This window comes from Acomys minous, assembly GCF_964271855.1.
Source record: "Acomys minous genome assembly, chromosome: 4".
Classification (NCBI taxonomy): Eukaryota; Metazoa; Chordata; class Mammalia; order Rodentia; family Muridae; genus Acomys; species Acomys minous.
This window is the reverse complement of record NC_140486.1, coordinates 22,986,315-23,000,432: the sequence shown is the minus strand read 5'-3', so window position 1 is coordinate 23,000,432 and position 14,118 is coordinate 22,986,315. Positions and strand designations below refer to the sequence as shown.

General features: G+C 44.7%; 1 protein-coding gene across 5 annotated transcripts in view; it reads left to right on the top strand.

Annotated features, from left to right (window-relative positions):
* Nucleotides 1-14,118, top strand: part of NEDD4L (NEDD4 like E3 ubiquitin protein ligase) — a 336,053-nt gene that overhangs the window by 183,602 nt on the left and 138,333 nt on the right. For 4 of the 5 annotated variants that reach the window (XM_084778010.1, XM_084778011.1, XM_084778014.1 and 1 more), the window contains one exon: nucleotides 13,387-13,468. In XM_084778010.1, coding sequence (XP_084634136.1) covers nucleotides 13,387-13,468 — 82 coding nt within the window. Of the gene's footprint in view, nucleotides 1-11,280; nucleotides 11,364-13,386; nucleotides 13,469-14,118 lie in introns of those variants that run through there. The other variant, XM_084778012.1, reaches the window with a different exon arrangement.

Below are 14,118 nucleotides of genomic sequence, written 5' to 3'. Positions count from 1 at the left end.
CTGTGATTGAGCTCGTGCTTCTTGAGGGGTTCATGGGCAGGGAGAAGTAGATGTAGCCATAAAACAAGGTCATCTATCCGGCGGAGACGACTTGCACCGCGCAAGCATACATGTTTATGAGCGAGAGTATAAGTGAGAGCACAGCACCCAATTGGTGACTACGCAGAGTCTACAATAGGTTCTGGAGAAGTCTTTCAACATCCTCTCCCACCTAACACAGTAACTTTAGGGAAGATTCTTGAAAATCCCAATGCCTCTCAGGTTTCTATGAGATTTAGCAAGCCAAAGCCAAGACCCAACTGTCCTTTAGATGAATTGGAAACAGAGAACAATTCTCAGTGTGTGTTCAGCTTTGTAGATTTGGCAAGGGGTTCTGGGTGTTCATGCTGGTGTGGGTCAACCAACTTTAGTGCACATTAAGTGCTGAGTCTTGCGTCTTTCAGGATAGTATACAGACCAGGAGTTTAATGTGGGCACTTACCACGTATTTACTGCCTAAATGGAAAAATATGCATTCTGGATACCCATCCCTTTAGAAGTGGGAGGGGGCATAATATAGCCCTTTTTCTGTTAACTGTAATGCCTGCCATCGCTTTTTCCTCTCTCCAGTTCTGTTTAGAGTTCCCCATGGCACTCAAAACAACAGTATTGTTTGCTTGCCTGTTAACATGCTTGAAGATCTTACGAATAGTCTTTCTGAGTGTGGAGGGGCTGCTTTGGACCCTTTGAAATACTACCATTCCGGGGCAGTGGTTTTGATTTCTTAGCAGGCCAAGTGTGATTGGCAGGGTGGCATCAGAAGCACATTCAGTGTCCTTCAGTTTCTTTCAGGCCCTCAGTTCTTTGTCTGCAGTTCCAAAGGCCATAAAGCCTCGAAGATGACACGTATTTCTGTCAGTGTATTGGAAACTTTTGAGAGCAAACGCCAGTGAACAGTCGTGGAAGTGTTTCTGATCTCTGTGTGTCACACTCGGCTTACATTTTCATGTATGTCACTGCACAGACAATTAACCTTTGACTGTGGGCTCTGCCCCAGCCTCCACTGTGATAGCTGAATATTGCAGAGCCAAAATGAGCAAAGGCATTCTGTAGTTTATTCGTCCCCTCGGCTTCCTGTAAAGGCTGGCTTTATGGGACACTACTCTGCTAAGGCTGTTGCTGCAAAGCACCAGGCCTGTGTGCCTGCCCAGAGACTGTCCTGGAAGCCACCTGCCGAGAGTTAGGAGCGGGACTCTGCCATGACTCCTTCCTTGCTTTCTGGCTGCAAGTCACAGTCAGCCGCACTTCATGCTCTTGGCCTGTAGATGCCGGCTCCCTGACACAGGATCCTCTTCCTTGTGCCCCCTCTGTGCTTGTCGGTCACTCCTTTTCATAAGGATGAGGTGTCAGTGGCCACAAAGGAAAGCAAGCCGGGCTTCAGGACAGATGACTCTCCCCACCTTAATTAAAGGAGTTTTTCCTCCTGGGTTCGTTAATGAAGACTGAATTCCCCAAGCAGTTCTGCACTTTAAAGCGTGCCCTCTTTAGGGATTTGGCACAGCTGAGTGTGGTCTTCTGCCTGCCCAGCATCTTCTCCCTCTCAGCCAGAAGGACACAGTTACAGATATTTTTCCACGCTTAATTTTAACACAGTTCTGTCTTTCTCTGTATGTGTTTCCTGCCACTTTATTAATCAGGAATGGACAGGGCTACTTTATAAATGCGATATATAATAAACAAATGGGGTATCTCTTTGGACTTTTGTTTTATGAACTCCTACCTGCCGTGATTTCGTTTTTTTCTAACCAGACAGGAAGTAGGTGAGCAGATCTGACAATCCACATCCCACTAAACTCCCGGAAGAATAAATTGACTAATGTGGTTATATCTCTCAAGAGTTTTTCTCATCTTGTTTCCTTTAGGACTGACTTCTTGGAGGATTCCTACTGTTGCAAGGTGCACCTAACTGTCCTTGTTTTAGACTAATTTTTTTTTTTTTAACTAGGCAGGCCCTGACTTGCCCTTACTAGACAGTTTCCCTCCTCCCTTCACCCCACCGAGATAAACATGAGGTGGTGATGGCTTGGAAATTATAGTTACATGTAGTCCTTGTAAGTTGCCCTTCAAGTGACCCTAGTAAAGGTGTATAATGTCAGGTAGCCAGGAAAGGCCACCCAGAGGCACAGTCCTCAGTCTCCAATAGAGATGAGGCTATCTCCGCCTCAGCCTCCCATCCTCCACACACAATGCAATAGGTTCTTTGTCCTGGAGCCTGCAGCAACAAAAGGGAAAAATGGAGTCATGACAGTTCCCAGAGTGGGCTGCTCTTCTGAGCAAGTTGTCAGAAATGCAACCTATGAGGTGTTCTGAATTGGAAGATTTAGTGTTGAGATCCAGAAGTCTATGCGTTAGTCAACCCTCTAGACCAGTGATTCTCAACCTGTGGGTCTGACCCTTTCGAGGGTCACATATCAGATATTTACATTAACAATTCGTAACAGTAGCAAAATTATGGTCATGAAGTAACAACAAAATAATTCTATGGTTGGGGAGATAACCACAGCTTGAGAAACTGTATTAAAGGGTCAAAGCATATAGGAAGGCTGAGAACCACTGTTCTAGATGGCTGTCCAGTGTGAGACCCCTTGGCTTCCATGTCAACCAGATTCCCTCAGTCCATTCTGCTGCTGTTAGTTCAGAGTTTCCACTTTGTGCCTTCTAACTGTATGTGCAGTAGCGGATGTGTGTGCATCCAAAACTGCTATAAGCTGTCCCAGGAATGGATACCTTCCTAAGGAGGGCACTAGGAAAGCCTTCATCATGTGCTTAGAAGAAGGTGGATCCCAGAAGTGCTCCTGGTGAGAGACAGAATGTGAGGGAGGAAAGCCAGTTCCTTCCATGGAAAATGTAATCGCACTGATGTCTTGATTTTCTGTAGGATGCGTATTCTCTATGACACAAGATTTCTTACGTGACCACTTTGCATGTGTACCACATAAGTTGCCTTCTCTTTTCTGGCTAATCAAACTCAGCCAAATTCCTATTTTAGAGTGAAAAATATTGCTCTAGTAGAAAATCGTACTGATTTTTCAGAGAACTTCTTGAGGAAGTAATTTAGTATTTAAGGACAACAGGAGTTGGTAGGACCGTAGCCTAGGCTTCTCTAGCTACCGAGGGACTGCAGGGACAGACCGTGGCTGCCTGTCTGTGGGGAGCTTAGCCGTGAGGCCACCATCTCACTGGGGATAGCCTCTGCCAAGCTTGCTGCAGAGGGAATAGTAAGGGCAGCACTTAAGGAACGTGGCGTGCACAGCAAGGGAAACGCAGGGCCATTTCTGGTCTCGGAAACCCGTTTCTTTTTCTGTCTTTCTGAAAGGATTGTTTCTGAGTCTCACTTCCATTAGGCAGCATGGTTCTCCTAAGTCATCTATAAAGCCACTCAGTGCTCTCATGTTGTTTGTGAGTACACAGATGTACTCATGTACCCCAGAGTTTATGCTTTTATAAACAAATCTTTTCAAAGTCTTGTCTAATCGGTTTGGAAATTTTATGTGTTCAGTCACAGGGTAACAAGTGTTAATTGCTTCCACCCTCAAGTTTGCTTGGAAATTGTACTTTTGCTGTCTTTGATGGAGCTATTTTTGGAACCCCCTGAGGAGATAATGCAGGCAACGCTACGTGTTGACATGGGAATTAAACAGAAGTATGAGACCAATGGAGAGACGCTGCCTGATGAGGAAGCCGGGCCTTTGACTTGACAAGCCGCATACCTTTCTTAAATGCTCTTTCAGCCTTGTCTTCTTTTTGGTTTTTGTTTGTTTGTTTGGTGGGGGTTGTTGTCTTCTGAGACAGGGTCACTCTGAGTAGCCCTAGCTGTCCTGGAACTTGCTATGTAGAGCATGCGGGCCTTTGCCTTCCTAGTGCTGACATTAAAGCTGTGCACCACCACACCCACTTAGACTTTACTTCTTGCTGTTAATGATTGGTGTTACACCCCTTAATCCTTTGATACATATTGTGTGTGTGTATGTGTGTGAGTGTGTATGTGTGTCTGTGAGTGTGTATGTGTGTGTCTGTGTGAGAAAGAGAGAGAGAGAGAAAGAGTGTGTGTGTGTGTGTGTGTGTGTGTGTGTGTGTGTGTAGGTTGGGGGCATGACTTCCTCATAGGTTGGAGGAGGCCAACAGATCCCCTGGAAGTGGAGTAACAGGCAGTTATGAACAGCCCGACTCGAGTACTAAGAGCCAAACTCAGTCCTCTGAAAGAGCAGCGAGGGCCACTAACCATTGAGCCATCTCTTCAATCTCCCACACATGGTGTTTTTAAGTTCTTTAGTTGCTTCCATTCCAGCAAAGGGACCACATGCAGATTGGCCATGTGTTTGTATTTCTGGGTAGTGACACATGAATGCCACTTAGATAACAGGGCAGCAGGATAGCACCTTTTATATAGTTGGATGGGTTTCTAGAGTAGGGTTGGCTTTGCCTTTGCAGCAGTGAGACTAGGGAGTATTTCAGTCTTGAAGCAAAGTGACTGTCAACCTTGTTACTGGCACAGTTCAAATAGTCGTAAACAGGATTTTGTGAATGCATGCATGCGGACACATTGTGTATAGTTTTAAGTGTGTGTTTATTTGCACTGTCCATAAGTCTGCTTTCTTTTGTTTGCTTTAAAGACGTATTTGCTTTTATTTTATGTGTATGGGTGTTTTGCCTCCATCTGTGTCTACTCACCATGTTTTGTGTAGTGCCCAGAGAAGCATCGAATCCTCTGGAACTGGAGTTACAGATGTTTGGGAGCCTGCTGGAAGTGAGCCAGGTCTTCTACAAGAGCAGCAAATGCTCTTGACTGCTGAGCACTGTCCAGTCCCTTAAGGCTGTTTTTAGTCTTTGGTTTTCTTAGGTGGCACTATGGGACATGCGCACTGAGAAGTGTGCTGAACAAAAAATGCAGGCTTGGGAAGTAGAATGAAATTCAGAATCTGGCCTCACATTTCTTTTCTTCCTTTCATCCACGAAGCAGGCGTACGAGAATCACCCTGTTGGAAATTGTGAGGATTAGTGATGGCGTGTGTGCACACTCATGCATGTGTATGTTTAAAACTACCATTTATAGCCAGGTGCTTGGGGCACACGCCTGGAATCCCAACACTCTGGGAGGCAGAGGCAGGTGGATCTCTGTGAGTTCAAGGCCAGCCTGGTCTACAAAGCGAGTCCAGGTCAGCCAGGGATACGTAGAGAAGCCATGTCTCTGGGAAAGGAAACAACAACAACAACAACAACAACAACAACAACAACAAACTACTGTTTGTCACTTTTTCCTGACTATCAAGTCATCACTTACAAACGTAGTGTGTGCTTGTGTGTGCGGCCAGTCTCCCTTCCTCCACCTTGGTACCCATCTCAGGCCATTTGCAAGTGCTGAGCACTCAGCATCTCTTCCCAAAGACAGCTAAGTTTCTGACTTTTTTTGTGGCCTCGTGATTTTGGTTATCTCCAAAAAGAAGTGGAAGTACCTAACAGACCAGCCTCTGGTAGAGGCCGCCATATACTCTCATTTCCCCTTGACACAACCCAGTAACTCACAGGTTCAGCTTTCTCTCTCAGCTTCCTTCCTGGACGGTGTTGATCTTGCAGAGGATACGCAGCTACTGAGAGAATTCCCGCCTTAACAAACACTCCTCACACCGACATCCTCACGAACAACCTCATGTCCCTGACAGGAGGAATGAGAGGTGCCTGTGCATTTGATAGACAGCCTCGTGGGCAGGGCTCTCAGGAGTTTCCGTGGCCCAGGATTGGGACCCCCCCAAGTGACTGACTGTAGGTGGCAAGGCTGGTTGTAGGGAACCAAGCAGTCACAACCAGAGATTTCAAGACAGTGATTAAGAAAGGCACTAAATCACTACTTGTTCCAAGCAGCAAAATCGTAACCAAAGCTTCCGAGGGTATTTTGAACCAGCTTCACAGTTTATGCCCAAGGCAGCATGTTTTAATGCCCCTTCACAGTCCTACAATATAGGATTGAATTTGACTGTAGCGTAATCCACTCTTCTCATATCTGAGATCATGCGTAAGATTAAGTCACTCCCTGCCTGTCACTTCAGTGACAAATTTCAGTATCTACTTCCTGCCTGTCAGTTCAGTCTTAAGGACTGGTATGCGTGCAGCATTCTCTAACAGTCCCTCATGGCCACGTATCTAAGGCCACTTTCTAGAGTTAAAGAAACGTGAGGGTTGCTTGGGCTAGTGAAGCCTCTGCTCACTGGAGTGTATCTTAGCTGAGTGGTATGTGCAATCGTAATTGGCATTTTCACAACATTTTTTTTTTTGCACTTGTAAGTGACACTTCCTTACTTGTAAGTATCAGAGCAAATTTAGAAAAGACAAAGCAAAACAACAAACCAAGAACAGTGAAGAAAGAAAGAAAAACATAAATCACATGGCTGGGGTTGATAGCTCAGCGGTTATGAACATGGCTTGTTCTAGCAGAGAACCAGAGAGTCCGAGTTCAATTCCCAGCGTCCGCATGACTCCTCACAAGGATCTGTAACCCCGGGTTCAGTGGATGCAATCTCTCGGAAATCCAGGCAAAATACCAATGCACAGAAAAAGAACCATGAAAGAACAATGTCTAAAGCAGATGATTATTAATATTTTTGTTAGTTTTTTCCCAATTGACTATTTTTTAAATTAAGCACATTTTTTAGATCATTCATAATCCTTAATGTTTATGATGTTTTCTATCATTTTCAAATATCTTTGAGAATATGGTTTTAATTGCTTATAATATTCCGGTTTCATGATTATATCATACTTTATTTAATCATTTCCCTAATTGGGTAGAGCATGCTTATGATATTCTCTTATCCTATATGAAGCTTTACTGAGCATCTGGGGCATGGATTTGCTGATATCCCAGTGCCTCTGGGATCAGTCACCAGGGTTAGATCTGAGTCAGAGAGCATCAGTTCTGAGTATACTTGCTACTCCTGCAGTCCTCTGCTGCAGAAAGCTAGCAACAGTTTCTTTCTGGTAGCAGAGCACTGAACAATTTCTGTCTAAGATGTGTTAACTTTTTTTTAGGCTTACATGATTTGTAATAAAAAATCTTCAGTTGGTGTTACTTCATGCATTTGTGCGTTTTATTTATTGTTGCGCTTTCTAGGCATTTCCCCTTGCTCTGAAGTGTTCTGTAAGTGTTATTTTTTTATTGAGGATCTAAATGAGTATGTAACATGGGTGGTAAATGCGGGAAAGAGCAAGAAAGAGGCTTTTCAGCGACACGCTCTAGAATGGTTAAGTCACAGTCAGGTAGTCAAAATAAACTCGATCTGTGGCACCGTGTTGTATACTGTGATCGTTAGCAGTTGTGCCTTTTTAGTAGGGAACAAACTTATACCCTGTCTACTGTGGCATCCAGAACCTTCCCTTCCCAAAGAAGATGTGCTTCCTTCAGTTATAGACCATTTTCGGGGTTCTGATGTTACAGGCCTTGTGGGAGAGACCCCTTCATAGCTGGCAGACAGGCTGTGATGTGACAACCTATCTTTACTATGGATACAATTTGTCTTGAACGTGTGGCCCAATGAAGGGCAACCCCCTGCCTGCCCTGCTATTCATTGCCCTGCCCCCTGGAAAATATGTAGTTCTCAAGTTAAGGGTTATTTATTCTGATAAAAATGAGCAAATAACAGGTGGGAAAAGAATGCAGCTTGCTGTGAGTCAGTGGAGCTGGTCAGGTGTTACCTCAGCAGCAATGTGTCGTGACTGGATGTGCTTGTTCAGAGTGTCCTAGAAGGTTGAGCAACAGGGTAAACCCAGGCAGGCCAATGTCCAACTCTCCCTGAGAAGTGCTCTCATGGACTGCATCTTTGCCTCTGGTGAGGGCGAATAAGGAGGAGTCCCCAAGAAATATTTACATCTCTGTTTGTTTGTTTGTTTGAGACAAGGTTTCACTGTATATCCTTGGTTGTCTTGGACTCCCTTTGTAGACTAGGCTGGCCTCGAACTCACAACGGTCCACCTGCCTCTGCTTCTTTGAGTGCTGGGATTACAGACATGCACTACCACACCCGGCTTACATCTCTTAAAAATTTAAATCCAGTTGGGATCAGTGCAGGTCCAAAGGCTCTTCTACTCAATGCCATCAACACCCAGGCATAGGAATTGGTCTCTTAGCAGTGCAGAGGCCCAGGATTCTCAGTGTTGGGCTGCATGCTGAGCACGGGGGAAATGACTGTTGAAAGGCCTCTGTTTAGAGAGTTTTACAAAATCAGAATGGGCTGTCGGCAGGGTTTTTGGTGTGCCCTGTCATGAGTGAACAGGAATACTTTGAGTGACACCTGTTGGCTCCTGGTGGCTCTGTTCTCCACTTCAGCCTCCCTATTTGCTCATCCCTGACTTTCTGCAGGTCCTTGTGTGTCTCAGGTCTATAAAGTAAAAATAATGTCACCATGCGTACACAAATGAGGCACTGCGTTTATATGCAAATGGATTTGAGCCACTCAAGTGTTCGCCTCGTGACTTTGTACACTCCCTGCAAAATAAAGAGGCATCTAACATCCTCCTACATGGTATGCTTTGTTGTTTTCCCTACCTAGACATTTGGTTTTAGGGGACAGTCTGAAATTTCAGGTGTCTTTACAATTGCACTAAATCACTGGGGTTCCCTGGTGACAGCCCCGACTTTCCTTATTTGACAGTCCCTAACAAACAGCCAGAAATGCATCCATCACTGTGGACACGGAGCAAAGGGTCCATGTACCCAGGACTCAGGTATTCCAGGCTGACCTCGAACCTGCTACGTAGTCAAGAATGATCTGGAACTTGTGATTCTCTCGCCTCCATGCTCCTGAGTGGGAATCAAACCCAGGGCTTTGTGCACACTGGACAAGTGTTCTACCAAGTTCCTGCCCACTTCCTTCCTGCCCTCTACTCTGTGGTACCTCTGCTGAGACCATGCTCACTCTAGGCAGAAAAGCCTCTGCTATCTCCTGCTTCATATCTTGTAAGGAATCCACTCAGAGATGTGTGTTAAGCAGCCTCAGTGAAGATGGCGATGAGGCCACCGACGTTCACTGGACTCTTGCTCTTGGCCAAGTGCCGCTCTCATGTCAGTCTCCCCAGCAGCTTCCATATAAAGTGCCGCTGCCATCCCTGCTGCATAAGATTATGGTACGGAGAAGTTATGTGGGTTCCTCAAGGTTACCCAGCAACTATAGGGGTGTAAGCCAAGGGGCACTACCCCTGCAAAGGACGGCTACCTCCTTATGGTGTGAGTCTGCGTTCCCCATTATCCCTCACAGCAGCAGAGCCAGGCCTTTAAAATTCTACACTCCCAGCTCAAACCCGCATCCAGTCTTGGCCTCGGACCCTTCTGCCTGGAATGCCTTCACCCCAGTCTTGGCCTCTGCCCCTTCAGATTCCTCTCTGGCAGTGGTGCCCCGCAGAAAGGGTGTATGGTTATCTCTTGGGCTAGTCAGTGCATGGGGACTTCCAGTTCTAAGGTGAGGCTAAGCCCTCAGATTCTTAGTGACTCTGGCTCGTATGCGGTCAGAGACAAGAACTTGGGTTCTTGGCTAACTTTGGCCTAATCATTGCTTTGCTTCTCTTGGCTCCATCCAAGCAGATGGAGTGAGGGCCTTCTGTTTCTGAGGCCAATCTCCTCATGAGGCGTGTAATGTGCAATAGTAAATAGTTGGGATGTGGTTTGAATCCTAGGACCAATTTGTTGGCTCCTTGGAAGGGCTGAAAGGAAGAAGGGTGTAGTTGGCCTTTTGTCCCTAAGATAGGAAGCTTGTCCCGGGGAAGGTATATCTAAGTAAAAAAGCCCACCTTGTTTCAAAGGTTTGCAGAATATTACTCCTCTTCCCATTCATGGGGGCCTGTAAAGATTGAGCTTCTTACAGAGTTACATTAATACTAGCCCTGAGCTGTATGAAGTACCAGAAGTACACGTGAGGAGCAGCAATTCAGAGCCAGGGTTGGGCTGTTTTGCATAAGGTGGCTAGCCTGAGCATCTTACCCAGGTGCCTGTGGGTGTGACTAAGGAGGAAGCATGGAATACCTATCGAGCTGTGGTTGGCACACCCAGCTCAAGCGATGTAACAAGTCAGTGTCAACTCTCAACAATCAACACAAGTGGGGACTAGAGAGTAGCGACCCAGAGAATCCTAGATGCCTCCTAAGAGACCAAGGAAAAGAAGTACCGTTTACAGTGGCTGTCATGCCAGGTGCATGTGTACCGTTGGGCACTGTGCTGGCCGTTGCTGATGCTCAGCCATGTTGTTCTGTGATTTCTAGACAACCCTGTGAGTTAGGAACCACCTACCCACCTCAGTCATGAGTAGCCCAAAGTTGAGTGTGGTTAAGCCCCAGCTGAAAAGGAAGGAGCGCACCAGAGCCATGTAGACTGGTTACAGCTTTCTGTAGCCTTGGACTTGCACGCCACTGACCTTTAGCCAGCTCCAGCCCCGCTGACCTTTGGCTTTCATCCTTAAGACTGAATTGTGCACCAGGGAGTTTACTTGACAGTATTTCATAGGGTCTATTACACCTTGAGCTTTCCAGGCAGTATGTGTGCAGGCGTACCTTACTCATTACAACTGGAAGATGCTGTCCCATCACCAGAGCCCAAAAATCCCAACTGTGTGTGTGCCATTTACAAGTTATTCAGGGGATACAAACTGAGGTAAATAAATGACCAGTGGTAGAATGTGGACGTTCTATTAAGGTGGAGCTTAGCTACTCCTTGTAGTCAGTTGCATAGTAGCCAACAATTGTGATGGGAGAGGGACATGAAGTCTAAAAACACAGCAGAGTGTGTGGTAGTTTGTGTAATGAGGGGTTACATGTGTGGGTTGAGATTGGCTTATACTCAACACCAGAAAGTTGTTATTGAGACTGAAATCAGGCATTGAGGGCTTTTAAAGCAATAGATTGGTGGCTAGAGAAGAAAGGAAATAAAGTCTACTGCTGTTAAACACTCTTTTCAAATACCGTTTAGAACACTGGTTTTCCAAAAGTAGTTCCTGCATCACGTGCCTCTGCATCTGAGAATCTTCTAGAAATGTAAATTCTTGGGTCTCTCCTTGGGTTAATGGAGTTCAGCTTTGACTCTGGAGCCCAGCAATTTATATTTTAACCGCCCTCTCCTCTCAGAGATTCTGATATGCTAAGGCCTAAACCCCCACTGACCGGAAAGGCAAAATTGACTGGTGCCCCAGACCAGAGACCTCCAAGGAAAGGTCTTCTTGGGGCCTTGTGTATGTGGTAGGTGTTGGCTCCTGGTGGCTGTTTTTCTGAAGCCATGTCCTGATAAGAAATGAAACTAGTCCAGTTATGTGTTCCTTCCCTGAGGCAAATTTTCTATTTTATGAACAAAGGTAAGGTTGATGAGTATCTTTTTCTGTATACTAATACTTTACAGACCTTGGATTTTTGTGTGTGTTGGGAGTGGGGAGCGAGGTGTATGCTCAGATGGATGGGTGGGTTTGTAGATGCAAGGACCCCTTTCAGGTGTGTGTAGAGACCAGCGGACTACATTGGTTATCTTCATCAGTTATTTCTTGACATTTATTACCTATTACGACTATGATTGTTTGGTTAAACTGTCCAGCCAGTGAGTTGAGAAAGACCTGTCTCTGCCACCCAGATGTGCATCTATACTTAGCTCTTATATGGGTGCTAGGGATCCGAACTCAGTTCCTCATGCTTGCACAGCAAACACTTTACCCACTGACGCATCTCCCAGCTCTATGTTTACCGACTCCCAGTTCTGTGTTCTGTGCGGTATATCTTGACTATAGGCCTCTTACTGCTTGTCTTTTATGAAGGGTTCATGACATATCCTTATTGTTGGAGATAATAAGTAGGAACTAATATATGCAGAATCTTGAAGTATTTTCTGTAATCTTTGTGAATATTCTAGAAGTGTTTGTTTGTTTGTTTGTTTGTTTGTTTGTTTTTAAGGCTTAATTGTTGTTGGAATAGCCACTTCATCTTTCTAAGACAGGGTGTGGCCATGGGCATTTCCACCTATGCCTCAGTTCCCAAAAGCCGACTGAAGCGTATTCTTTATTAATAAGCCTAGGCCTTAAGTTTTGATTTGTTCTCCAGCTAACTTGTAACTGACTTCCTCTGTGTCCTAGTGGTGAATCCTTTCCCCAACTGACTCTGTCTCAGAGTTCCTTTCTCCCAGCCGGAAGTCCCACCTTTTAATCCTACCTCAACTCATTGGCCATCAGTTTTTTATTGACAGGTGATGTCTCCACACAGAAAACAAGAGATTATCCCTACAACAGCATCTCTCTCCATCTTCAGGCCTCAGACTTCTTCTCCTCATAAATTCTAGGGTTCTGTTAGTGCACTACCCTGACCAGCTGAACATCTTTGAAACTGGCACAATAGAATGATAGAAATAAATTATCAGGTACAGATAATTAAACAAGTAAAGCAGGAAACGTGAAAATATAAGAGAACTTTTGCACTCTATACAGTTTCTCCCCCCCCCCCCCGGGGTGTGCGTGCGTGCGTGCGTGCATGCATGCGTGTGTGTGTGTGTAGATGCATATATAGGTCAGAAAATGTAACTTTGTGGCATCAGCTTTTTCCTTCCACTTTTATGTGGATACCAGCGATTGAACTCAGGCCATCAGACTTACCCTGACTGCCCCCAAAGCCTCCTTTTTTAAAAAATGAAAACTTGACCAATTTTGAGCATTTGGGTTAGCAGAACCAGATAACCCAGCGGATCAGCACTCTGACAGACACTAGGTACACTTCTCAGTGCATGTCTTGCTGGGAGATAGCAGCTTCTCAAGTTAAAGTCTGTGTAGTGTTTTCCAAGGACTTGTAGTCGGGAAACGTGAAACTTAGACTTTCCTTAAGTCTCTACCTTTGGGTGACCATCGAGTCTGCTCGGCTTCAGTGTTTAGTTTGAAGTGTTGATTTATTTCATCCGTCATGGTTTATGGGAATAACTTGTTTTATAGCCACTTGAAGAAAAATATTTTACCCACGTGGTAGAAACGAGGATGAGTATGCATGAGCTGTAAACAAGGATTCCTGATAAGTCTTTATTTGTGGAAACAAGTTTCCCATGCCACATAATCATCTCTCTGAAAATCTGTCAAACGTCTGAAGGTCACGGCAGCTTTGATTGTTTTGAGTTGATTGTTGGAAAGATCATCTTTAAAATTTGAACACTGGTTTCTTCGTATTTCTGTTGTTGTTTAATTTGGGTTCTGTTGGACCGGAACATTTATTAATTAGAATATGCTGCTTAGTTTATGGGCTTAAATATAACCGGTGTTTGCATCTTCATTCCATTTTGCTATTTTCGTTTGCTTGTTTGTTTTTAATGAAAAAAAAAAATAGCACCATTAAATCTGAGCTATTTCTTTGCAGTGACCCGTATGTGAAGCTGTCGCTGTATGTGGCGGATGAGAATAGAGAACTTGCTTTGGTTCAAACAAAGACAATTAAGAAGGTAAGGTTGGCCAACTTTTATGAAATTCATGTAAGTCATAATTTGATGTTTTATATTTTTGCTTGGAAGAAATTTACGTTTTAAGGATAAAATAAGAATATTTTGTACTTTAACTTTGTCTTAAGTATTACATCTAAAGATCATCTATAGTCGAAAACTTTTCCATGTTTTACCTGAGTTATCTGTATAAAGTGGTTTTTTTTTCCCCCATAAAAATAAGTGTCTAAATCCACTCACCCCTATGTTTCTGTTTACAAATAAAAAATACAAGGATACTTCATCTGTGTGTCTTGTCTTGAGTGCAGGGCGGGGGGGGGGGGGGGTTGGCTTTGTTAAAGTTGCCTGTTTTCTGCCAAGAATACTATATTTGTGTTTCAGAGTTGTTTGCGAGTTGCTACTATTCTCTCTCTCTCTCTCTCTCTCTCTCTCTCTCTCTCTCTCTCTCTCCTTTTAGCATTTTGAGTCTGCTCTGGATGTACAGGGGTCTGACAAGCTCTATCTTTAAGTCAAGTATACCTAGTCTCTCTCTCTCTCCCTCTCTCTCCCTCTCCCTCCCTCTCTCTCTCTCTCCCTCCCTCTCTCTCTCCCTCCCTCCTGTTTCCGTGAGTCTGTGAGATAGTCTTACCACTTGGCAAAATGTATCCTGATCC